Source organism: Capricornis sumatraensis, chromosome 22 (assembly GCF_032405125.1).
Source record: "Capricornis sumatraensis isolate serow.1 chromosome 22, serow.2, whole genome shotgun sequence".
NCBI classification, from domain to species: Eukaryota; Metazoa; Chordata; class Mammalia; order Artiodactyla; family Bovidae; genus Capricornis; species Capricornis sumatraensis.
The window spans coordinates 31384696-31408842 of NC_091090.1; the positions used below are offsets into that span (position 1 = coordinate 31384696).

At 49.6% G+C, this 24147-nt stretch overlaps 1 protein-coding gene and 1 non-coding gene across 2 annotated transcripts; both read right to left on the reverse strand.

Annotated features, from left to right (window-relative positions):
• Positions 1-552: 552 nt before the first annotated feature.
• Positions 553-15562, reverse strand: PRRC2A (proline rich coiled-coil 2A). The gene is made up of 31 exons (XM_068961093.1): positions 15460-15562; positions 13483-13657; positions 12809-12986; positions 12343-12442; positions 12179-12251; positions 11697-11840; positions 11395-11546; positions 11134-11213; positions 10846-10988; positions 10324-10414; positions 9997-10213; positions 9105-9579; positions 8469-8659; positions 7952-8249; positions 7366-7576; positions 5298-7166; positions 4550-4821; positions 4244-4374; positions 3877-4006; positions 3690-3775; positions 3262-3495; positions 2984-3124; positions 2797-2868; positions 2510-2677; positions 2254-2336; positions 1887-2097; positions 1704-1802; positions 1345-1557; positions 1139-1233; positions 941-1031; positions 553-824 (listed from the first exon to the last, which is right to left on the reverse strand). The coding sequence occupies exons 2-31, from the start codon at positions 13592-13594 to the stop codon at positions 684-686; spliced, it is 6501 nt and encodes a 2166-aa protein (XP_068817194.1). The 5' UTR covers positions 13595-13657; positions 15460-15562; the 3' UTR covers positions 553-683.
• Positions 13170-13300, reverse strand: LOC138069833 (small nucleolar RNA SNORA38). The gene has a single exon (XR_011144103.1). It is a non-coding gene; the product is annotated as a small nucleolar RNA SNORA38 (small nucleolar RNA).
• Positions 15563-24147: the final 8585 nt, after the last annotated feature.

Here is a 24147-nt window from a genome sequence, read left to right on the forward strand (position 1 = left end):
TGTTTCTTTTTAGAAGCAGTTGTCATGCCCCTCCTTTAGCGAGCTTGGTGCTGGACAAACAAAACCTGGCAGAAACCTAGGGCCAAGTCATAACCTTTGCAGCGTCTGCCAAGACCTCTGGAACGCTGGCTCAGGGACGTGAAAGGCCTGATGACTCAGAATATCTTGCTAGAGAAGCCATGTAAAGACACTGGTTGACAATCTAATGGCCTTCTACCATCCAGATGTCCCACCATGGCCCCATACATGCAAGCAAAGCTCTACAGGACCGACCCAGCTGTCAGGTACAAACCAACCTCACTGGCACAAGAAAACAAAATCTAATTCCTGGCCCACGAAATTTCTAAGATAACACCAAGAGCTTGTTTTGAGGTAGTTAGAAGTGGTCACCAAGGTAAAGTAACAAATATTTGCCTAACTGAAACCACTCTACAGATCACTTGGCATTGAATATACCATAAGAGACTGCAACCAACCAACCCATCCCCCAAATCATTTGGGAATTTTTTTTTAATCCTTTTATTCTTTTTTAACAAACGGCCCCAGGGATAGGGGACGAGGGGAGGGGAGAGGAGGGGAAGCGAGGCACCAGCCCCACAACCCTTCCCCACCTACCCCTTTCCCCCTTATATATTTATAATCTATATACAAGCCCCGGGGGGTGGGGGGCAAAGGGAACTCCCTCAGCGGGGTGGGGGCAATCCAGGCTCCTTGTCCCCTCTGGACCCAGGCTCCTCTGCCCTTCGGGATGGCCCCTCTCGAGAAGGTGGCCCTGTCCGCTCCCAAGGCTTCGGCATCCAGCGCAGGGCATCTGGTGGGGAGGCCTGGGGGGCGGGCACATGTGCAAGAATTAAGTCAAACAGGGAGGTCAGGGATGGAAGAGTGGGAACTCAGGGGGAAACTCAACTCGGACTTGTGCCTACAAGGGTTTCTCCTTCACCTGCTGGTAGAGGTCGATGCGCTGTGTGCGGAAGACTCCGCTATAGGTGGAAGGTGGGGCCTTGAGACGGGAATTGAGGCCAGAGAAAGACCTGGAGGAAAGATATTTGAGGCAACCTTCAGACCCACCTATGGTCCCCAAAGAAAGTAAATCCTTGGGGATGGATGGGCAGTCTGCACCCCCATTCCCTTCTCTTGCCTTCCAGATGGGGGAGTCCGTGATGACCCAGGTCCCCCAAGGTTGCTATTCAGTTTTCGATAATCCTGGAACGGCTTCAGTTCTACTGGGTGCAACTGAAGGAAAAAAGACTCATGAGCATCCTGCCTCTCCACGTCTTCATCCTGATACTGAATCCTTACCCCTGAGTCTCAGGGTTCCCTGGCACTTCAGCTCCTGTACCTTACCTCTGCTCGCCCCAAGCTAGGGCCGAAGGGCCTGGCAGGTGAAGGCAGCACCCGAGTAGCAGGAGCAGGTGGGGGCCGCACAGCCAGGCTGGGCGGCTGCAGAGGAGGGCCCACAGGTAACAGAGAGAGGGGGGGTGGGGCAGGAGGCGGCGCCGGTGGCAGGGAGCCAAAGTTCACCACAGGCAGCTGTGAGTCCACCATGGGCAGAAGCATCTGTAATGAGAAACATGGGAACATGAGAGTGTGTGTTGGGGGCAGGGAGGAATGTCAGAAAACCAGCAAGAGTCCAAACAAGCAACAAAAAACGCTATAGAGTTGGAAGGCAAAGTGCACAAAGGGGACTGGGAAGATAAAGGTACCTGCTGGGCAGGGGCCCCTGAGGGGAGGAAGCCGCTTTGGCCACCAGGCTGCAGAGGAGCAGAATAAAAATCTGAGGGGGATGGCAGATCCTGTCGCACCTGTTGGGGAACAGGGAGGACAATGTCAACTCCCCCCAAGCACCCTACTCCTACCCCTAAGCCCAGCATCCGCCCGCCTCTCACCTGAAGCAAGGGTGGGTCTGGCAGAGGGCTAGGGCAGAAGGCTGGAGAGTAGAGGAAGGAAGGTGGAGGGTAGAGAACCCCTCCAGCCGGCAGCTTCCCCAGCTCTGTTGCTTGCAGTGCAGAGAAATCCAGAAACTGGCCCTTGACAGCTATCCCCGAGAGCAGTGCTGAGGGTGGGGCTGGGCCCGTGGGGAGGTACAGGGGCTGTGATCTGGAGGGAAATTGGGCCAAGGCGGAGAAGTATCAGGAACCAGTCAACTCCCTTAGTCTGAAATGGAAGTCCACCACCCTCCAGGTACCCAAGAAGTGTCTTTCCCTTCTCTCTTTCCCTGAACACAGTTCCATGTCCTTCTGAAATAAGTCTTACCTGTAAGGGTGCAGTGAGGGTGTCCCAGGACGGAAGCCTCCACTGTTGGGATGTAACTGAGAGTCTATGGCTCCTCCTGAGACCTGCAGGAAAGCAAGAATGGAACAGCTCCAGTTTTCCTGGTCAAGAAAAACTCACCCACCCCACCCACTACAACAAAAGCAGGAAGAAAAATTTTAAAAACTGCAAATGGGAAAGGCTTGATTTTAGGGGACAGCAGACAGAGAGGGGTCCTTGAATAGAAAGCAGGACCCACCTGAGAACTGGGAGGCCCAGGGCTGCCATAGAAGATCTCCGGGTACAAGCGCTGGCCTGAGGAGCTGGTCTCAGGGCCACAGTGCCCAGAAGCCAGGTTCTTGGATTGTGGCTCAGCTGAGGCAGAAGCACTGGGGAGCAGCTCCCAGTCTCGGGCCATGGGAATGGCCTGGGAAGGAGAAGTCTTGTCAAGAGGGCCATCTGTGCAACCTGGATGCCCAGGTCACTCCCAGACACTCTCCTCCAGGTGTCCAAAGCCTGTCATCAAAACCTCACTCTCCCACTTACCTCAGTAACTGATGCTGTCAGCTCCTTCTCTGCTTTTAAACTGTCTCCCACCACCAGGCACAAGTCTGAGTCCTGTGATCACGAGGCAGGGGAGATGGTCCATGATTCAGACATGTGTCCTCCCCCACTTCCAGTCCTTCCCCTCTCTCCACCCAAGCCAAGACGCCCCGATCCAGTCCACACAGACCTTATCACTGGTACCAAACTGGACTGGAGGACCAGGTCGATGGGACGGCCGGAGGGAACCAGGCTCTGGACCTCGGTCTGTACGCTGCAATCGTTCTGTGCCAATGGGCCCAGGGGGCAGAGGCTGCTCCCGGGGCAGCTCCTGAGTGGGGCAACACAGTGAAGTAGGGGTCGGGGGAGGAAAAGGAAGCTCAAATCAGCACACACAGGCAGAGGAAAGGGGAGACAAAAGCAAGGCCAAAGTCCCAGAAACCTTCTTATCCTTTCTTGGTCATTTACCTTTCTGTCCCCATCATGGGGGGCAGGTGGCCGTCTCCTAGGAGGTTCAGAGGGTTCAGAGCCAGGTGGACCCTCACCAGCAACAGCATTCAGGGGTGAGGGGCCTCCAGGTCGCTTGGGGGGCCCCTCTGCTGCCCCCTTGAGTCCTCCATCAGGGGAACTTCGCTGGCTGCAGGGACCTGATGACACCTGAGAATCCCCACTCAGGTCCACCCCACTGTCAGACTGACTCATCTGAGAGGAGTGGAGAAGGAGTTAAGTCAGAGCAGGAAGCACCCCAATACCTGAATGAGGTACACACATAGACAAACTATAGAAAGGAGACGACTGTGATGGAACAGCCCCACGCTCATCCCAGGACAGTTGGGCAAGTAGGGCCGGTACTCAACAACATCCCAGCTCAGACACTCCCTCCCTCTCTCACTCACCTCTGTGCCAGCCACATCCTCAAAAGGACTCAGGGGTTCCATCCAAGGCTCCATGGAGCCAGGCTGGTAACTCTTTCGGCTAGTGGCTGGGAAAAGCACCAACATACAGAAGTGAGAGAAGACAGTTCTACGGTCCATCTTGCTCTTAAGTCCTCTAACACAGTCCTTTCTTCTCAGCTGAACTCACCAGTATGTAAACGATTCCAGATGTGAGGGGTCAGGGCCTCTGTTCCTGCATCTCTGGACTCCCCCTGAGGGCCTGAGCCCTCGGGTTTGGGGCCCAAAAATCCAGAGCTATGAGGAGGTGGCAGTGATTCCTAAAAATGAGAGTCCAGAAACAAGACGTGAATGAGATGGGAACTGGGCAATGCAAGCAAGTAGGACATAGAACCACACGTGTGGGGCAAAACAGGAGATACAAGAAGTAAGCAGTGATCAACACTGAGAATTTGGGGTGAAAACACAATGGCAGAAATAGGAAAAAGAGTGGAGAAAACATAAAGTTAGAGCTCTCAAAAGTGAGAGCAGTGAAATACTTCAACCCAGTCCCTTACCTCCTGCAGCAGCTCTGGTTTTCTAGGTGGCCGCTCTCGCCGTTTAGGGGGGAAGGGATTAACTCCAGCAGAGTCCCGGGACGTCCCGCCCATCCCCCTCACCATCGGCCCTGGCTCCTCAAAATGGGGGTCTGGGGAGAAGGGGAAATTCATCAGCATCTGCCTTGACTATCACCAACCTGAGCTTTGCCCTCTGTACTCCACCTCCCAATCCTACACCCTCAGTACAGACACCCAGCACCATCACTCCTGGGCCACACACTTCCTCCTTCAACACCCTGGGAACCCTTAGCCCCTCCAGCTTACCTGAACTGATGTCGTCATTGTTGGCCCTCTGAGGGTCATAACGGGTGGGGGGCCGAGGAGAGGGGCCTTGAGGGGCTTGGGGAGGCCCAGGCTTCGGCCTTGGGTGCCCCACTGGCGCAGCTGCATTTCCCTGGCGGCTGCTGAGCTGAGCCAGAGCCTGCTGGATGCCAGCAGGGTTGCTGTGGATAACTTGGTCCAAGCGGAAGACCGCAGAACTGCTGGGGGGAGGGGGAGGCAGAGGGAGCCCTGGGGGACGTTCCTCTGGGGGACGGCTGAAGAGAACAAAGAATCAGCTCCAGTATTTACAAAACTGTTACCATTCTCCCTACAACTCTCTTCAACCTGTTCTCTGTGCTAAAATCCAGGTGTTTCTGGAGAACTTTTTTTCTGGCCGCACCACCCAACTCCTGGGATCTTGGTTCCCTAACCAGGGATCAAAGCTGAGCCCGGACAATGAAGGCACAGAGTCCTAACCTTGGGACTGCCAGGGAATCCTTGTTTTCCCACACTTCTAAGGAAATTTTACTCGTACAGGTGCACAAAGGAAAACAAAGAATACGGGTGTTTCCGATGCTGTCCACTGCTTTCCAGCCACGTCACCGAAACACAGATCCCTGGTGCCCTAACAGCTCACTCCATGTATTGACCTCCATTCCACTGCATCCAACCCGGCTTCTCTAACAGGTTTTCTCCCCTCCCCCAACCCAACAACTCAAAGGAATAAACTTAACCACCTGCCCGTACCCACCTTCGGTTCTTGGGAGAGGGCCAGCTCCTCTTGTCCCCTCGCCCTGAGCCGGCCCTCCCTCCAGGACCCCCGCCACCTCCTCCACTGCTGCCACCACCACCGCCAGACTTGTTGCTTGGGCCTGGGCGCCGGTTCTGCCTCTCCATGCCAGGTCGCTGACTCGAAAAGCTCCGCTTGCTCAAATCCTTAGCTCTCTGGCTCAGATCTCCACGGGACATGGTTGAGATGCCTGGTCCAGCACCACCTCCACTCCCTCCATGAGTCCCCACAGCTTTGGGGGTCAGCAGTGCTGGTGGCGGAGCCTCCTTGTCCCCCCGCCGCTCGCTGGCAAAGTCGCTGCTCTCAGAGGCCGTCTCCCACTCCTCGTTGGCTTGGTCCGAGTTCTGGTTTGACAGATCAGGAGACTTGGCCGCTGCCCGGCGAGGTGGTGGGGGCACCGCTACTGTCGTGAGAGCCTCCTCTGACCCGGGTGTAGAAGCTGGAAGAGCTAGGGAGGGCTTGCCCTCAGCTCCCCTGGCAGCGTTCTCTCGTTCCTGTTTCAGTCTCCGGAAACGAGGTGGTTTGTCCTGCTGCTGAGCCCTCCCGTGTCGTCTCCTTCTGGGCCGCTCCCCGTCTTCCACACCCATGCCTCCATTGTTGCCTCCACTGCTGCCTCCTCGGACCATAGGGCACAGAGGCCCCGGGGTCAGCTTCTCTTTCAAAGGCTCCTTACTTGGTGGCATAGGACCTGTTGGAGGCTTCTTTGGAGCCAGGGACTTGGTTGGGGGGCTCCAGCCGGGGCAAATGGGGGGAGGAGGCCGCCCACCCCCTCGACCCCGCCGGGATGGCACCCCTCTGGGAGTAAAGACTCGCCCACCTCGGGCAGTAGAAAAGCGGGCTGGGGCTGGTGAAGGGGGTGCTCCTGATGATGGGGGAACAAGAGGGACCTGCGTAGGTACTCCTTCCTTGGGAGTGGGGACCTCCTTGTCCGAGGGGGCCAGGTCACTCTCGTGGGTCTCACTGCCTGTCTCTGAGCCCCGCTGCCGGCGCCGCTTGGGGATTTCTTCATACTCTGAGCCCTCACTCCGTGTCTCACTGGCAGTGCGGCCTCGGGGAGGAGGATGGTTTGGTCCCCCCGTCCCACCTCCACGTCCATCATCTCCTCGAAACTCTCGGTAACTGCGGAACTCTCGGCTTCGGGCTCCCCGCCCCCGTCCCCCATAGGTCCCCCGAAAACCCCTCCCTCTGGCAAAATACTCCCCTCGGCCCCGACCCCGGCAAGAGCTGGGACCCACTCTTTCATAGGAATAGTCCCTCCTAAGCCTTGGGGCAGGGGAAAGATTCCCACTGGGTGGGGTCTCCTTGGGGCCAGCTATCTTCCCCTTCACTGTCTTCAATGGGTCTGGCTTTGGAGCCTTGGGGGTTTCATCCCCCTGTTCGAGGGGCTTGGGGTTGGGGGGCAGCTCTTCAACTTTCGCAGGCAGTGGGGGTTTCTTTATCGGCCCGGCCCGGCGGGGAGGGGCCCCTGACTCCTCTGGAGGGATCCCACGACGACTGCTGCCTGGGCGTGGGCCCCAGCGGGTCTCGGTGCGGCTCTCTCTGCGAGGTGGCGGGGGGCCTTGGCCTCCAATTCCTCGGGAAGGTTTTCGACCAGTTTCTGGCCCTGTCAGCTGTGGAGCCTCCTCCTTGGGGGTTTCCTTCTTGGGTGGTGGAGCTTGCATCTTGGCTGCCTCCTCATTGCCTGGGGGCCAGGGGAGTGGACGGGGCCCTGGGGGAGCTGGCTCCTCCAGAGGAAAGCGAGAGATTGGGGGCCCAGGGGTTCCATTCTCAGGAAAGCCTGGATAACTGGCCAGATAGGGTGGTGGAGGAGGTACTGGAGGGGTCTCGCTCCTGAAGAGAGAGACAGAAAAGATGGAAGTAAGTATCTCAAAAGGAAAACGAACTAGGTGGGGAAACAGAACACTTTATTATTATGACCCAAACACTCCTTTCATGTTTGTTTATTCCTATCGCTTCACTAATAATCCAAAGTACCTATTCTTCTAGATATGTTTGCTAGAAACCCTTCCGTTTCTCTACTCACACTCACCTCATCCCCTTCTCATCCTCATCAGCAGCCTGGCGCAGTGGTGAAGTAAGTGGGCGGGGGTCAGCAGGTGTGGTGGTGAAGACATCTCCTACCCAAGCCAACTTTGGATCCACTGGTGGGGTGCCCCGATCCCGTAAGAGGGGGGGTGCGTGGCGCTCAAATGGCTCTGAACTTGAGCCCCCACTGTCTGAACGCTCCCGGGGAACTAGGCCTGAGAAAACCAAACAGTATGAGAAAAAGTATTGTTTTTATGTTACAGGCCCTCCAGCCCCCAAAGCACCTCCCCAGTTCAATCCCCCACGTCAGTCCGGTCAATGTCAGTGCCTCCATCTCCTGGGAGACAGTGTCTGCTCTCCTAAAACATGGTGAACCACTCAGCTTCCCTACAGATCAATCTATCCCTCCCTCCACCCAGGAGAATCTTGGTGTAGGGGCATCCCTACTTTACTCCTGCAACAAAAAGCTATCTCGGGAGTGCTAAGCTCACTTCTTGATTGGTTGCCCTTCATCCCCACAGCAAGATGAGAATACCTACTTCCCAAGACTAAGGGGTCCCCGACGCCCCACCTCGTCTATGGTGCCTTACCAGAGGGATGCACACCAGGAGGGTAGAAGTCCAGAGGGGGCCGGCCTTGGAGGAGCCGAGGGTCCACATAAGGAGGAATCATCATCCAGCGGGGATCAAAGTTCATAGGGGGCATGGGCGGGGGCCTGCCCAGAGCACCTGGGTATAGGGCCTTGGGGGGCGGGGGCGGAGCCTGTGGAGCTGGCATGGCCCCCATGGTCACAGGCTGCGGTGGTGACGGGGGCACTGGGGTAGGCTGGGCAGAGCCCTGCTGATGCTGCTGCCACTGCTGCTGCTGTTGCTGCTTCAAAAGCTGCTCCTGGGGAAGGACAAAAGGGAGTGAGATGCATCAAAGGACCAACCAGAACGCAGGACTAGCAAAAACAAAACCCACACTGATGCGACACTTGGACCAGACAGAAACTAGGGTGACTCAACGGAGACAACTGGTAGAGGGACCCAGGAAGTAACTTATGGGTAGGCTAAATACTAAAACCAACCAGAGAAGCAGCCCTTAAGAGAAGTAATTTAGTTTCACCTGCTGCTGCCGCTGGAAACGAGGAGGCAATGATTTCTGATATTTGGGATAGCCCAAGCCTTGGCTGGGGGGCTGCCGGGTGGGACCAACTCCATCACCCTTGGGTTCCACCTTTGGGGCTGGGGGTGTGGCAGGGGAAGGAACCTCTTCTGGTGGTTCAGGACCCTCTTTTGAGGGTACTTGAGGTTCCACTGCATTGAAAAAAAGATAATCAGAGCGATCTAGTCCACCAACAGATATTCCATGAACACCCGATAATTTCAGCACTCACTTCTAGCAGCCCCTCTAACAATAAGACCATCCCACTTAAAATCCATGAAAACACTTCAAGGTCTCTCAAAAGCCAACGGTGGTGGCATTAATTTCCCATGAAATCATCAAAAGTAACACTTCCTTCACCCTTGCTCCACTCTAGGCTTATAGGGAAGTGGTTTTAGGTTACTACTTATTCAGGAACTCAGGTAAGAAAACCTTTCCCCCTCAGATGTCCACAGAAGCAAAAAGATCCATGTCACCCATACCAGTGACAGTCCAATGAACCGAAACTGCCTTTTATTTCCTTTACTCACATCCTTACCACCTGCACCCTCAACCCCAAGCAGACAGAAGGTCTACCCATCACCATCTCCATCATACCTGCACTGGCTTCGAAGCTACCATTGCTGGGGCTACTGGCGCTGCCCCCACCACCCACTGTGGTCGAAGCCGGAGCCACACCTGGAGTGGGGGTGGACTGGGCAGGAGAGGATTGTGCCGGCTCTTCTGGTTCTTTTTCAGGTGTTGGAACTGGGGCCGGCGGAGGAGCTGGAGGCGTGGGGAGTTCTTTGGGGACTGCAGGTGGTGGAGCGGGAGCAGGAGGGGGAGCAGGTGGTGCAGCAGGCTCTGCTTTGAGCCGCTTGTCAGGTGCCCCAAACTTCTCATCAAGTCGCTTGAGCTTCTCGGCACAGGCTGCCCTGCGCTCCTCCTGCATGCGCCGCTCCTCCTCCTCTCGCCGGCGCCGAGCCCGCTCCACAGCCAGGGAGATTTCAGACGAAGACTGCTTTCGCCGCTGCCGCCAAGCCTCATCCTCATCTTCGGGCGCTGGGGGCTTGCAGGGAGGCCCCCCGCGATCCTGTCAGTGGGCAAACCCAGCAGGGCCAGAGGTGTCAGTTACTATGTTTCTTACGATCTCTTTCACAGACTAATCAACTGTCTCTAGCTGCAGGTACAAAGACCAGGCCTTGGGGTTGATGGCCTCTCATGGTAGGGACAAACTCATCATCCTCATCGTTTTTTCTTCTTTTTCAAGACCCGAAGACCATAGGTGTCCTTGTTTTTCCTAACTAGCATTCCAATTTCTCTCTTCACCCTAACCCACCTAACACCAACGATGTTCCAAACCTTTTCAGATATGCTCCACAGCTCTACACTTACTGCAGCCCATTTTTGGCCCTCCCTCCAGCTTCCTCTTATTACTGCTGCTTCAATCAGTCAGCTGAAACTAGTCTCCCCAAAACGACCCTCTCAACCCCTCATTGTAGACACTCACTGGGTAGTCCCCAGGGGGGCCCCAGTTCCCGGCGGGGCCTCGGTGGGGTGGGGGTGGGGGAGGCTTTGGGGCAGGAGGTCCCGGCTCTGTCTCTGGAGGCCGAGAGGTCTCTGCCCAGGCCGTCTTGGGAGGGGGCGGTTCGCTGCCAGGGGAGTTGCCCTTTTTGCCATCTGCTTCAGGGGGCCGTTCCTCACCAGCAGCTGACTGGGACTCCTTGCTGTGAGTAGACCAACAGTAGAATTAAAATCAGCTGCAACCCAGCTCCTTTAAGAGTCTATTACGGTGAGACAAACAGCCCCTCCACCCCCCAGAGAGCCCTAAACTCACTGGCCCTCAGCTCCCTCCTCATCGGAGTCTCGCCCGTCTTCCTCATCGCTGAACTTGAGCTTCTCAGTGTAGTCAACCTCCTCATGGGCCCCTAAGGGGAAAAGTGAAGCATGGTAACCCAAGCATTCTGCTCTCCCATCTCGAGTATCACTACACGATTAGATGCGCTATCAAGGCCAACTGCCCTCTTCCCGCTGGCATCCAGATCCACCACGACTGTCAATTTCACTCCTCTGACTCCTTCTCCACCAGGATGCGGTTTTCCTCCAGGTATCTGCCCTATCCCTCAGTGTCTATTCCCATAATGATCCATTGTTTTTTCATCAGATTTTGCTTTTTAAAACTGAAACACTTGGGAATTCCCTGGCGGTCCAGTGCTTAGGAATCCACACTTTCATTGCCAAGTGCCTGCATTCAATCCCTGGTCAGGGAACTAAGACCCCACAAGCTGTACAGTGCAGCCCAAACCAAACCAAACCCCCAAAACAAAACTGAAATACTCGGTCCTTAACATCCACTCACCTGCCCAACCATCATCATTCTCCTGGTCCAACTGGTCAAACTCTTTGAGATTATCTTCTTTAAGAATGGAAGGCCGACCCACAGGCTCTACAAGACGCATTGGCGGCCCTGACCCTCGGGGGCCTGCCACACGGGGGAAACGGCTGTGTATGAATAGGGAAAGGAGAGAAGAAGATAAAAGGCGGCTGGATTGTATAATCACAGACCGAGCCTCCTGGCTAGAGAACCATCTCCTCCTCAGCAGGCTTCCCCTGTCCCCAGGCACAAATCCAGACCTACATTACTCACCTGGGCCCATCAGGGGTGGGGTATCTGTAAGGCCCCTGGGGTCCATAGGGCGGAGGGAACGGGAGATATGGGGGATACATCTGCAAGAGCCCAACAGTAGCCGCTTAGAGGAGCAGCCCAACAGCCTACCACAGCCCTAAGCCTCTCATCCTCCCACCCTCCCAAACCTCTGCTATCCAGCTGTCCCCGCTGAAGACTAAGTTGTAACTCCTAACTCTAGCTTCCAGCACAATTAATCCAAAACAAGATGTCCAAACTTACGAAGGGCGGCATCATTCCGCGGTAGGGAGGGAACTGGGGTGGGCCCGAAGGCTGCAGTCCACCCCGGGGATCATGGCCGTGATGAAGTTTGGAGTCCGGGCCCTCCAGCTCATCAGGGCCACGCCCACCTCCGTCCCTCCAAGTTGTAGAATCTGTATTTTGGAAAAGACAGAGTGAACATAGCTGAAACCAATGGGGAGAAAGATGAATAAGCCAGCACTTCGCTCTGAAATGGAATAAGGTGATGTCCTGGTCAAAAGGTGGGTTCCTAATCCATTCACTCACTAATAGCGGCCACTCACTTTGAGGGCGGAGGCTTGGTCCGGGCCCAGACGACTGTTCGGCAGACTCCCTTTCCTTGGCAGCCTTGTCCTGGTCGCCAGCCGCCTGCAGGGTCGGAAATTCCTCTCGAGAGAATCGTGACAGTAGGCTTGATGCCCTTCCACCTGTTGGGGTTGAGGCACAAGAGTGAGACAAAAGTATCTTTACTGAGGATGCACTGTGAAAGTGGAAGGCTCTGACAGGTACCAGATCCAGTTCTGCCTCCAAACTTACCCCCTATGTATTAGGTGTTAATTCCTTAAGAAACAAAATCAGTTTGGGGATACCCACCTCTCACTTTCATATAAATCTGCGACAAATCTTGCTCATGTGTTTCCCAAGAAACCAAATATGTGATCTAAAATTTTGCTAAGAGTATGAGGACACTTTGCTCAAGGTATAGTGCAGGACTCCTGCCTACTGTGGTGCCCAAAGAGACCTCCTCAAACAGCCTTGCACTCACCATCTCCATGTGCTCCATGGGTGACGCTGGCTTGTGCCCAGGACTTTACCCCGCTTGGAACCGAAGGAGTGTTCTGGGGAAGCAGAGAGATAATGGTGACATGAGGAGGAGCTACAAGCCATTCTTGCCCCTGCTCCCTAAAAAACATCCAGTTTTTCAGATACCTCGGGGGCTGCTGGCGGTCGTTTCGATTGGTTGGAGGCAGGCGTCTGTGAAGCCGGCAGTGGCTGCGATTCCGGCTGCTGAGCGGTTGAGGCATCGGAACTGAGGGGATGGTAAGATGGGAAGGTTATTCAGAGTCTGAGATGGTACCGGCTCCTCTGCTTCTCCAACTGGTGGAGGACATGAACCGAACCCAGGCCTTCTCACTACTTTTTACAAGTTTTAAGACAAAATACCACAAGCGCATCAAGCTTGCATAGACTGTTATCTGTTCTTCAAGCTTTCCTTTCGCCTGACAAAAAGCTAAAGGTACCATTCCTTAGTCATTTAACAGGAGTCCTGGAATAGGCAGGAGAGGGTCTTTCTTCTTTGTCTCTTTCATCTGGCCACGTTAGACCAAGCCCCAATTCATCTTGAAGTTCAAAGTTAAAATATTCCTAACTCTAGATCCCCTAGGTTTCCACCTACCTCTTGGGGTCGGACTGATCCTGTTTGCTTGCCCATCCTGTTCCGTCTTTCGGCACTAGTGAGACATTGGGGTCATTGCCTTTGTTCTCGGCTTTCAGGCTTGGAAGGTTGGCTGGGGGTGGCATACGCCGAGCAATGGCAACTTTCCCAAGACTCTGTAGGCCATGTCGAGGGGCAACTGGAGAAAAGATGGAGAGAGAATGGAAAATGCCTCTAATGGGAAATCTGACAGCATCCTACCCGAGGCCCCGTTTACAGACATCCCCAACCTCTTCTCTTAGAAAGCCTCTCTCCCTTTACCCTAGGCAATCTCTGAAATTCTATCAACAAGGAAGGCTGAAAGGCTTTACACTCAGTAATTCTTTGTGGGATGGTTGATCTTGAGCCTGCAAGGAGCAAGCTGGCCCTAGACTTCTCCAAGTCCACATTTCTTTGCCTCCAATTCTTACGTGTCCAAAGACAGGAAACCACAGACACGCCTTTGTAGGAGGATGCTTGTGTTCACCAAAAGCACAACGTCCCCTACGGGATCCAAGATAAAAGTGGAAAGTCTCTAGTGTTCCTCTAACCTTCTGATATATGTATTACAGGTGTTCCCTTCAAAGAGCTCTGAAATACATGACCCATTCATACTCATCCTCCAATAATTAGGAACATCAGTGCAGGACCCTCACCAGCGGGTTTCTGGATCTCTAAGGACTTGCCCTTATACGTATCAAACAGGTTGAGCGAGGAATACTTCTTTCCATCCTTCCCCTTGGCAGTCGGCCCCGAGCGATCGGACATTGCGCTGGAAGCTCATTGAGTACGTTGGGTCCTGCAGGCGCCTCCCCCAAAACGTGCCGGAGCCTGTGACCAGACACCAAGTGTTTCACTCTCTGCTCCACCAAGGGCCTCCCAATAGAAGCCTAGATGCTCCCTTTTATTCTTACTGGGGCCCAGATATATGGCCCTCTTATGCCTCTTCCTCCAGCCTATTCAAACACCCCAGTTCCTTTAAGCAACCATCATATCTTCTTAGTTCCCCACGAAGCCCATATGCCATATTCCCTCTTTCCCCCCGACACCCCTTACCAAGGAATCCCAAATAAAAATCCAGTATCTTCCTAGTATAAACACTCTCCCCTTTGTGCCAGTCTATAAAGGGTAGCAACCTCATTATGCCCACAAGTAATAATCTCTCTCCATCAAAATCATTTCAGGTACCTACAATAAAAACAGCAAGTCCAAGCCCTAGAGCAAACCAGAGAGAGGCATACAGCTCCATCATGTAAGGAAGAGAGGTTTAGCTCTCCCTCATTAGACACCAGCTTCCTAAGTTTGCCCTGGGTTCTAGTTCCTGCAGTCTCCCTCCCATCCGGGGAGGTTTTGCAGGAAGGTATGCAGGAGTTTAAGGATTTTATGAGCTTGCTCAGCCAGACTGGGGGTTGGTGCCAGAGAATTCCTCAGGGAACAACTGGGGCAGTACATACTCCCAAGCTACAGAATCAAGTATTTTCAATATTCCATCTTTTCCTACACTTGCCCCCATCCCAGCTCCTGGAAAAAAGTTTGTCTCCAGATGGAATACTGGTGGGCTCTGGTTTACCCTACATACACGTGGGTAAAACAAAGCATTATGGATCCACGTCAAGAACACCAAGTAACCATGGGGCCAAGGCTAGAATCAACTTCATTTTCCTACCCCCCGCCCCATCAGCAGTCATTTCTTTCCCTGATTCTCCTTGCTCCCCAAGCCGACCATACTCTCCAACATCGGTTAGTGTTCCTGAGTGACCAGGCATTTATTTGTAGACAACAGTGTAAAGGAAAGAGATAGTGAGTTGGTGAGATATCCAGACAAGACCGGGATGATAACTAAAATCAAGAACTTTAAGGAGATGGGGGTTGCTCTGGAGGTGTTTAAGGCCAGTCGTTGAAAATTTATGAAAGAAACGGGGATAGAATAATGAAAAAAAAAACTAAATAAGAGAATTATGAAAGCCGGTGGAAAATAATACACGTAAGCGGGAATGGCAGGAAAAGGATGCAAACCAAAGGGAGCAATGTCAGGAGACTCAGGAGAAAGAAGGAGTTGGGATAAAAAGGTGATAAGGAAAATGAGATGAAAAAAGCAGAGAAGATATTGAGGAACATAGAAAGCACAGATGCGGGATAAAAGCAGGGTTCCAGAGTGGGAGTGACTGGACGAGAAGTGGGGAGTCAAAAAAGGGGGAGCTTAGCGCTGGGTGATGGGAGGGGGTTCACTATGGAGGAAAGAAGACTCTTGGGAGAGTAGGACAGTCAGGCGCGGCCCACCCCAGAGCGGCATTAAGGAAGGGGACCCATAAATAGGGGTGATAGTCCAGGAGCGCAAGGCGGGTGGGGAGTTACGGCCCAGGAGCCGGGGGGAGGGCTCCCCATGAAGCCAGAAGGTGAGTGGGTACGGGGAGGTTATAGACTCAGAGATGGGCTAGAGATGCGGGTCCCAGGGTGGGAGTATCGGAGGGGGAGGGGCAGGCAGGGCCCGGCAGCAGGAGGACAAAATGGCGGCGGCTAATGGCAGCTTCTCCTCCCCCCGGCCCGCCGCCGCCGCCGCCGCCGCCGCCGCCGCTGCCACCACCGCTCCCGCGCCGGAAAAGGGCGTTAGCATTCGGCTCGCCCAGACTCACCTGGCCGGGTGCGCGGGGGTCCGGGACCGGGGCCTAGGGGCCTCCGCGGGGTGGGATGGCGGTGGGGCGGGGGCGGATGGCGGCGGATGGCGCCGGGTTCGGCTCCTCCCGTCTCCCTCGCTCACTCAGCGGCTAGGCTCCGACTAACGGCCCATCCGGGCAACCGCCGCCCCCGGGAGCGCCCCCCCTCCCGCCTCCCTCCGCGACTAGACACGCCCCTTTATTTGCATAAAGGGCGGGGCGCCATCTACCCTATCCCTCTTTACTTCCAGGGCTGTCCTTTTTTTAAAAAAAAAGCAGAGCGTGCGAAGCTGACGTAAGTTATTTGCATAAGGAGGAGGGACTTATAGGCGCTAGGAAGCCGGTTGGCTGAAGAGGCAGGCTCCCGGCGTCGGCCGTTGAGACGTGTAGAGGGGGCGGGAATGCGGTGCCGGTCGACCAGGCTGTTGGGACGCAGAATTTGCACGACGACTAGGGGGAGAAAGAGGCGGAGCGTGCGTAGTGCGTTCGTGGAAAGATGGGAACGGAGAGACGTAGAGACGCCAAGAGTGGAAGGAAACGATGCTAGGCCTATAGTACTATCCGCTAAGAAGAGCTAGAAGACTGGGCGGAAGGGATTAGCTGCCGGAGGGCGGAGCTGACGTAACCAGGGAAGAGCTCCAACTCACGCTTATCTTCGCGAGAGGTGAAAGCATGAGGGGGCGTGGCCTTTATTTATTAAATCACGTCATGCAAATAAGGTAGATTGACAGGCCAATCCAAGAGTCCAGGGGAATGCATCACGGAACATAGGCAGTCTGTGAGTAGTTCTACTTATTTGCATAATATATGCAAATCGTTTGGACAAAGATAGGGTACAAATAACCTATTCCTCAAGATATTGGCAACTAATGACTAAGACAGGCATTTAACTTTATAATCTATAATTTTCATGAATATATTTATATATCTGATATTATTGACAGTTTCCGTTTACTTCATAACGGGTTTAATTCTGCGGAATGCAGTACCATTCCCCTCCTTTGTCTATTACGTGTGTGTGTGTGTGTGTGTAGTCGCTCAGTCGTGTGTGTGTGTGTGTGTGTGTGTAGTCGCTCAGTCGTGTCTGACTCTTTGGGACCGCATGGACTGGGACTACATGGACTGTAGCCTTCCAGGCTCCTCTGTCCGGTGGAATTTTCCAGGCGATCTTGAACTGGGTTGCCATTTCCTACTCCAGGTGATCTTCCCAATCCAGGTATCGAACCCATGTCTCTTGCATCTCCATCACACTGGCAGAGAGCCACCTGAGAAGCTCTGTTACTCGTGTGTGTGTGTGTGTGTGTGTGTGTGTGTGTGTGTGTTTCTGGCAGAGAGCCACCTGGGAAGCTCTGTTACGTGTGTGTGTGTGTGTGTGAGTGAGAGAGAGAGAGAGAGCGCACGTGCGTGCTGAGTGTGTGTGTGTGTGTGTGTGTGTGTGTGTGTGTGTGTGTGAGAGAGAGAGAGCTTTCGCGCGCGTGCTGAGTCCTCCGACTCTGCAAACCCATGGATTTATTCTGCTCTAATCATACCCCCTACTTGTTCAGCAAATCATTCAACAGCTATTTTTTACCCATTGAGTATATATTAAAAAAATAGGGGTTTCCCTGGTAAAGAATCTGCGTGCAACGCAGGAAACCCAGGTTGGATCGCTGGGTGGGGAAGATCTCCTGGAGAAGGAAATGGCAACCACTCCATTTCTTCAGTATTCTTGCCTGGAGAATTACATGGACAGAGGATTCTGGCAGGCTACAGTCCATGGGGTTACAAAAGTCGGACACGACTGAGCGATTAACACACACACGTAAAATAGATTTTTATTAAAGCGGTTTTAAGTTTACAGAATAATTGAGCAGAAAGTACAGAGAATGCTAGTATATTCCTTCCCCTACCTCAGTTTTCCCTGTTATTAACATTGTGCATTAGCGTGGCACGTTTGTTACAATTGATGCACCAACGGTGATACATTATTTTTTCTTCCAGTTTTACTGAGACAGAATTGACACACAGTACTACAGAAGTTTAAGGTGTATTCGCTCAGTCCTGTCCGACTCTTAGCGACCCCAGGGACTGCAGCCCACCAGGCTCCTCTGTCCATAGGATTTTCCAGGCAAGAGTACTGGAGTGGGGTGCCATTGCCTTCTCCAACTACATAAATTTAAGGTGTATAGCATAATGATTGGACTTACAAACATCATGAAGTGATTACCATATTTAGTGAACATCCATCATCTCATAGAGTTACAAGCTTAAACAGAAAAAAATGTATTTTTTTCCTTGTGATGAGAACTCTGACAATTTACTCTTAACAACTTTCATCAGTTTCAATTGTATTTTTCATGCTGTATATTACATGTCTAGTATTTACTTATAACTGGAAATTGATATCTCTTGACTGCCTTCATTCATTTCCCTCTCTCTCCACCACAAGTCTGATTTCTTTCTCAATGAGTTAGTTTGTTTTCGAAGTATAGTTAGCCTACAATACTATGTTAGTTCTTGGTATACAACACTGTGATTTAAATATCAATATTTCAAAATGATCATCATAAGTCTAGTTATCATCTGTCACCATGAATAATTATTGACTATATTCCCTACAACTGTACATTTCATATCTAGGACTCAGTTATTTTGTAACCGTAAGTTTCTGTTGCTTAATCTATACCTATTTCTCTCCTTACCCTTCCCCCAACTACCTGTTTGTTCTCTGTATCTGTGTCTATTTCTGCTTTGTTACATTTGTTTTATAGATTATACATAAGTGAAATCATACAATATTTGTCTTCTTTGTCTGACTTATTTTACTTAGCATGATACTCTTTAGGTCCACCATGTTGACACAAATGGCAAGGTTGCTTTCTTTTTCCTGGCTGAGTAATATTCCATCACACTCACACACATACACACATACACACACACCATCTTCTTTATCCATTCACCTATTGGTGGGCACTTAGGTTGCTTCCATATCTTGGCTATTATAAATAATGCTTCAGTGAACATGGGGTAAATATATCTTTTGAATTGATGTCTTCATTTCCATCAGATAAAGACACAGGACTAGAATTACTCTATTGTATTGTAGTTCTATTTTTGAAGAATCTCTGTGTTGTTCTCCATGTCTAGTCAGGTCCTCTGCCCATTTTTCAATCTTGTTCTTTCTCAGTGTTGTGACTTTTCATTTTGTGTGTGTTTGTGTTTCTACACAAATGTTCGGATTATTTGTTCTAGTTCTTTGAAAAATGCCATTGGTATTTTGACAGGGATTGCATTGAATCTGCAGATTGCCTTGAGTAGCGTAATCATTTTAACAATTTTAATTCTTCCAATCCCTGAGCATGATGTTTGTGTTGTCTTCAGTTTCTCTCATCAGTGTCCTACAGATTTCTGAGTACAGGTGTTTTGCCTCCGTTTGATTTGTCCCCAGGTATTTTATTCTTTTTGATGTAATTATAAATGGTACTGTTTTCTTACTTTTTCTTTCTGATAGTTCATTGGTAGTATGTGGAAATGCAACAGATATCTGTGTATTAATTTTATATCCTGCAATTTTACCAGATTCATTGGTAAAGTTGCAAAGTTTTAAACTTACCAAATTCATTTAGAATTTTCTATGTATATCATTTTCAAACTGACAATTTTACTTCTTCCTTTCTAATTTGAATTTTTTATTTCTTTTTCTTGTCTGACTTCCTATAGCTGAGACTTCCAATATTATGTTGAATAAAAGTGGTGAGATCTTAAAGGAAATGTTTCAGCTTCTCACCGTTGAGTATGATGTTAGCTGTGGGATTGCCATATATGGCCTTTATTATGTTGAGGTGTATCCCCTCTCTGCCCACTTTCCAGAGAGTTTTAATCATAAATGAATGTTAAATTTGTCACAAGCTTTTTCCTATATCTACTGAGATGACCATATGATTTTTCCTCCTCAGTTTGTTAATGTGGTGTATCGAATTGATTGATTTGTGGACATTGAACCATCCATGCATCCTTGGGATAAATCCCACTTGATCAGGGTGTACATGTGTAATGTATTGTTGAATTCCATTTGCTGATTTTTTTTGAGGATTTTTGTATCTCTGTTCATCAGTGATATTGGCCTATAATTTTTATATTTTCATGATATCTTTATCTGGTTTTAATATCAGGGTGATACCAGCCTCATTGAGTGAGTTCAGAGGTGTTTCTTCCTCTTCAGTTTTTGGGAATAGTTTGAGAAAGATGGATGTTAAATCTTCTTTAAATGTTTGGTAGAATTCATCTTTAGTAGAAACATTCTGGTTCTGAACTTTTGCTTGTTGGAAGGTGTTTTTTTTTTTAATTACTGAGTCAATTTCAGTAACTAGTCTATTCATATTTTCTGTTTCTTCCTGATTCTTAGGAGATTGAACATTTCTAGGAATTTGTCCATTTCTTCTAGGTTGTCCATTTTATTGGCATATAACTTTTTGTAGCAATCTCTTATGATCCTTAGTAGGTCAGCTGGTAAAGAAATCCTCCTGCAATGCATGAGACCCCGGTTTGATTCCTGGGTCGGGAAGATCTGCTGAAGAAGGAATAGGCTACCCACTCCAGTATTCTTGGGCTTCCCTGGTGGCTCAGCTGGTAAAGAACCCTCCAGCAATGTGGGAGACCTGGGTTTGATCCCTGGGTTGGGAAGATCCAGTGAAGAAGGAAACGGCTACCCACTGCAGTATTCTGGCCTGGAGAATTCCATGGACTGTATAGTCCTTGGGGTCACAAAGAGTCGGACACAACTTAGCAGCTTTCATTTTCACTTACGATTCTTTCTATTTCTGTGGTGTCAGTTTGACTTCTTTTTCATTTCTGATTTTATTGATTTGGACTCTTTTTTCTTGATGAGTCTGGCTACAGGTTTATTGATTTTACCTTTTCAAAGAATAACTCTTAGTTTCATTAGTATTTTTTTTCTTTATTTCATTTATTTCTGTTGTTATCTTTATTATTTCTTCTCTTCTACTAATTTTAGGTTTTGTTTGTTCTTCTTGCTCTAGTTCCTTTAGGTGTAAAGTTAGATTGTTTACTTGAGGTTTTTCCTGGTTCGTGAAGTAGGTTTGTATCATTATAAACTTCCTTCTTAGAAATATTTTTGCTGCATCCCATGGAGTTTAGATCATTGTGTTTTCATTTTCATTTGCCTCCAGCTGTGTTTTAATTTCCTCTGATTTCTTCAGTGACCCATTAACAACAACTATGTTCTGAAGGCACCAGAGATACGCACAGAAAATTTTAGAAGTTGTCCAGTCAGCTGCTCAGTCCTGTCCAGCTTTTTCGACTCCATGGACCGAAGCATGCCAGGCTCCTCTGTCTTTAACTCTCTCCCTGAGGTTACTCAAACTCATGTCCATTGAGTCACTGATGCCATCTAACCATCTCATCCTTTATCTTCCCCTTTTCTCCTGCCCTCAGTCTATCCCAGCATCAGGGTCTTTTCCATTGAATCAGCTTTTTGCATCAGGTGGCCAAAGTATTGGAGCTTCAGCTTTAGCATCAGTCCTGCCAATAAGTATTCAGGGTTGATTTCCTTTAGGATTGACTGGTTTGATCTCCTTCCTGTCTAAGGGACGCTCAAGAGTTTTCTCCAGCACCACAATTCAAAAGCATCAGTTCTTCAGTGCTCAGTCTTCTTTATCATCCAACTTTCACATCTGTACATGACTACTAGAAGAACCATAGCTTTGTCTATACACTTTGTCAGCAAAGTGATGTCTCTGCTTTTTAATACGCTGTCCAGGTTTGTCATAGCTTTTCTTCCAAAGAGCAAGCGTCTTCTAATTTCATGACTGTAGTCATCAACCACAGTGATTTTGGAGCCTGAGAGAATAAAATCTGCCACTGTTTCCCCATCTATTTGCCATGAAGTGATGGGACCAGATGCCGTGATCTTAGTTATTTTAATGTTGAATTTTAAGCCACCATTTTCACTGTCCTCTTTCACCTTCATCAAGAGGCTCTGTAGTTCCTCTTCTCTTTCTGTCATTAAAGTGGTATCATCTGCATATCTGAGATTGTTGATATTTCTCCCAGCAATTTTGATTCCACCTTGTGCTTCATCCAGCCTGGTATTTAGCATGAACTACTCAGCATATAAGTTAAATAAGCAGGGTGACAATATACAGCCTTGATGTACTCCTTTCCCAGTTTTGAACCGGTCCATTGTTCCATGTCCGGTTCTAACTGTTACTTCTTGACTTGCATACAGGCTTTTCAGAAGGCAGGTAAGGTGGTCTGGTATTCCCATCTCTTAAAGAATTTTCCATAGCTTGGTGTGATCCACATAGTAAAAGGCTTTTGTATAGTCAGTGAAACAGATGTTTTTCTGGAATTCTCTTGCTTTTTCTATGATCCAGTGGATGTTGGCATTTTGATCTCTGGTTACTCTGCCTTTTCTGAATCTAGCTTGTACACCTGGAAGTTCTCAGTTCACATACTGTTGAAGCCTAGCTTGAAGGAATTTTGAGCATTACCTTGAAAGTGAAAGTGAAAGTGAAGTCACTCAGTCGTGTCCGACTCTTTGCGACCCATAGACTGACCGTAGCCTACCAGGCTCCTCTGTCCATGGGATTTTCCAGGCAATAGTACTGGAGTGGATTGCCATTTACCTTGCTAGCATGTAAAATGAGTACAATTGTATGGTAGTTTGAACATTCTAGCCTTGACTTTCTTTGGGATTGGAATGAAAACTGACCTTTTCCAGTCTTGTGGCCATTGCTGAGTTTTCCAAATTTGCTTGCATATTGAGTGTGGCATTTTAACAACATTGTCTTTTAGGATTTAAAATAGCTCAGCTGGAATTCCATCATCTCCACTAGCTTTGCTCATAATAATGCTTCCTGAGGCCCACTTGACTTCACATTCTAGGATGTCTGGTTCTAGGTGAGTGACCACTCTGTTATGGTTATCTAGGTTATTAAGACCTTTTTTGTATAGTTCTTCTGTGTCTTCTTACCACTTCTTCTTAATAGCTTCAGCTTCTGTTAGGTCCTTGCTGTTTCTGTCCTTTAGTCTGCCCATCTTTGCATGAAATGTTCCCTGGGTATCTCCAGTTTTCTTGAAGAGATCTCTAGTCTTTCCCATTCTACTGTTTTCCTCTATTTCTTTGCATTGTTCACTTAAGAAGGCATTCTTATCTCTCCTTGCTATTCTCTGGAACTCTGAATTCAGTTGGGTGTATCTTTCCCTTTCTGCTTTGCCTTTTGCTTCTCTTCCTTTCTCAGCTATTGTAAGGCCTTCTCGGACAATCATCATGCCTTCTTGCGTTTCTTTTTCTTTAGAATGGTTTTGGTCACTGCCTCCTGTACAGTGTCATGAACCTCTGTCCATAGTTCTTCAGGCTCTCTGTCTACCAGATCTAATCCCTTGAATCTATTCATCACCTCCACTGTATAATCATAAGGGATTTGATTTAGGTCATACTGAGCAGTCTAGTATTTTTCCCTGCTTTCTTCAATTTAAGCTTGAATTTTGCAATAAGGAGCTCATGATCTGAGCCATAGTCAGCTCCGTATCTTGTTTTTGCTGACTGTATAGAGCTTCTCCATCTTAGGTTGCAAAGAATATAATCAATCTGATTTTGGTATTGACCATCTGGTAATATCCACGTGTAGAGTCATCTCTTGGGTTGTTGGCAAAGGGTGTTTTCTATGACCAGTGTGTTCTCTTGACAGAACTCTGTTAGCCTTTTCCTTGCTTCATTTTGTACTCCAAGCCCAAACTTGCCTGTTATTCTGGGTATTCTGTTATTCTGACTTCCTACTTTTGCATTCCAGTTCCCTATGATGAAAAGGACACCTTTTTTTGGTCTTAGTTCTAGAAGGTCTTGAACTGTTCAACTTCAGCTTCCTCAGCATTAGTGGTTGGGGCATAGGCTTGGATTACTTTGATGTTGAATGGTCTGCCTTGGAAATGAACCAAGATCATTCTGTCATTTTTGAGATTGCTCAGGTACTGCATTTTGGACTCTTTTGTTGACTATGAAGGCTGCTCCATTTCTTTTAAGAGATTTTTGCCCACAGAGTAGATACAGTGGTCATCTGAATTAAATTCACCCATTCTCGTCCATTTTAGTTACTAATTTATATTATAGAAGTAGAGGAATAAGAATCAGACTATGCCTGGGTAGGTTCAGAAATGTTTCTGGGAAAGTCTGAAAGTGATTAGGGAAAGTTATTAACTGATATGAAGAACTTGTTAAGATTTAGCCAGTTTTGAGGAGCGAGTGCACATCTCGGGCCCTGTGAATTGATAAGCAGAGGCATGGATTTGGAACCTACGCTTGCCTGTCCATTATGGAAAATGAGAGTGGAAAATTTAGTAAGAATGTGCTAAGAACTTTATCCTGAGGCTCATTAAGATGGTTGAGATGGCTTCAGTTCTCAAACTTTCAAATGATTCTCTTGTCCCCTTCCCCTGGACAGTTACCACAGCAAAATTTCTTGGAAGCTCTCTCTACTCACTATCTCCAGTTTCTCTCCTCTCTTTCTTTGTTAAAGCCACTCCAGTCAAGTCTTCATCCCCACCTTCTACTCAAACTGCAAGTGTCAAGGGTATCAGCTTCATGGCTTGAAATAATGTTTATATGCTAATAACTTCCCAGAGTGTATCTTCGTCAGAGACCTCACTTCCAACACCGGACTTGTATGC

Bases quoted from the DNA above. Each gene is read 5' to 3' on its own strand.
- PRRC2A (XM_068961093.1), bottom strand. From the start codon at position 13,594: ATGTCCGATCGCTCGGGGCCGACTGCCAAGGGGAAGGATGGAAAGAAG. The intron at 12,252-12,342 runs GTATCTGAAAAA...CTGCTTCCCCAG, and splicing joins GACCGCCAGCAGCCCCCGAG to AACACTCCTTCGGTTCCAAG. The intron at 2,098-2,253 runs GTAAGACTTATT...ATTTCCCTCCAG, and splicing joins CCCTCACTGCACCCTTACAG to ATCACAGCCCCTGTACCTCC.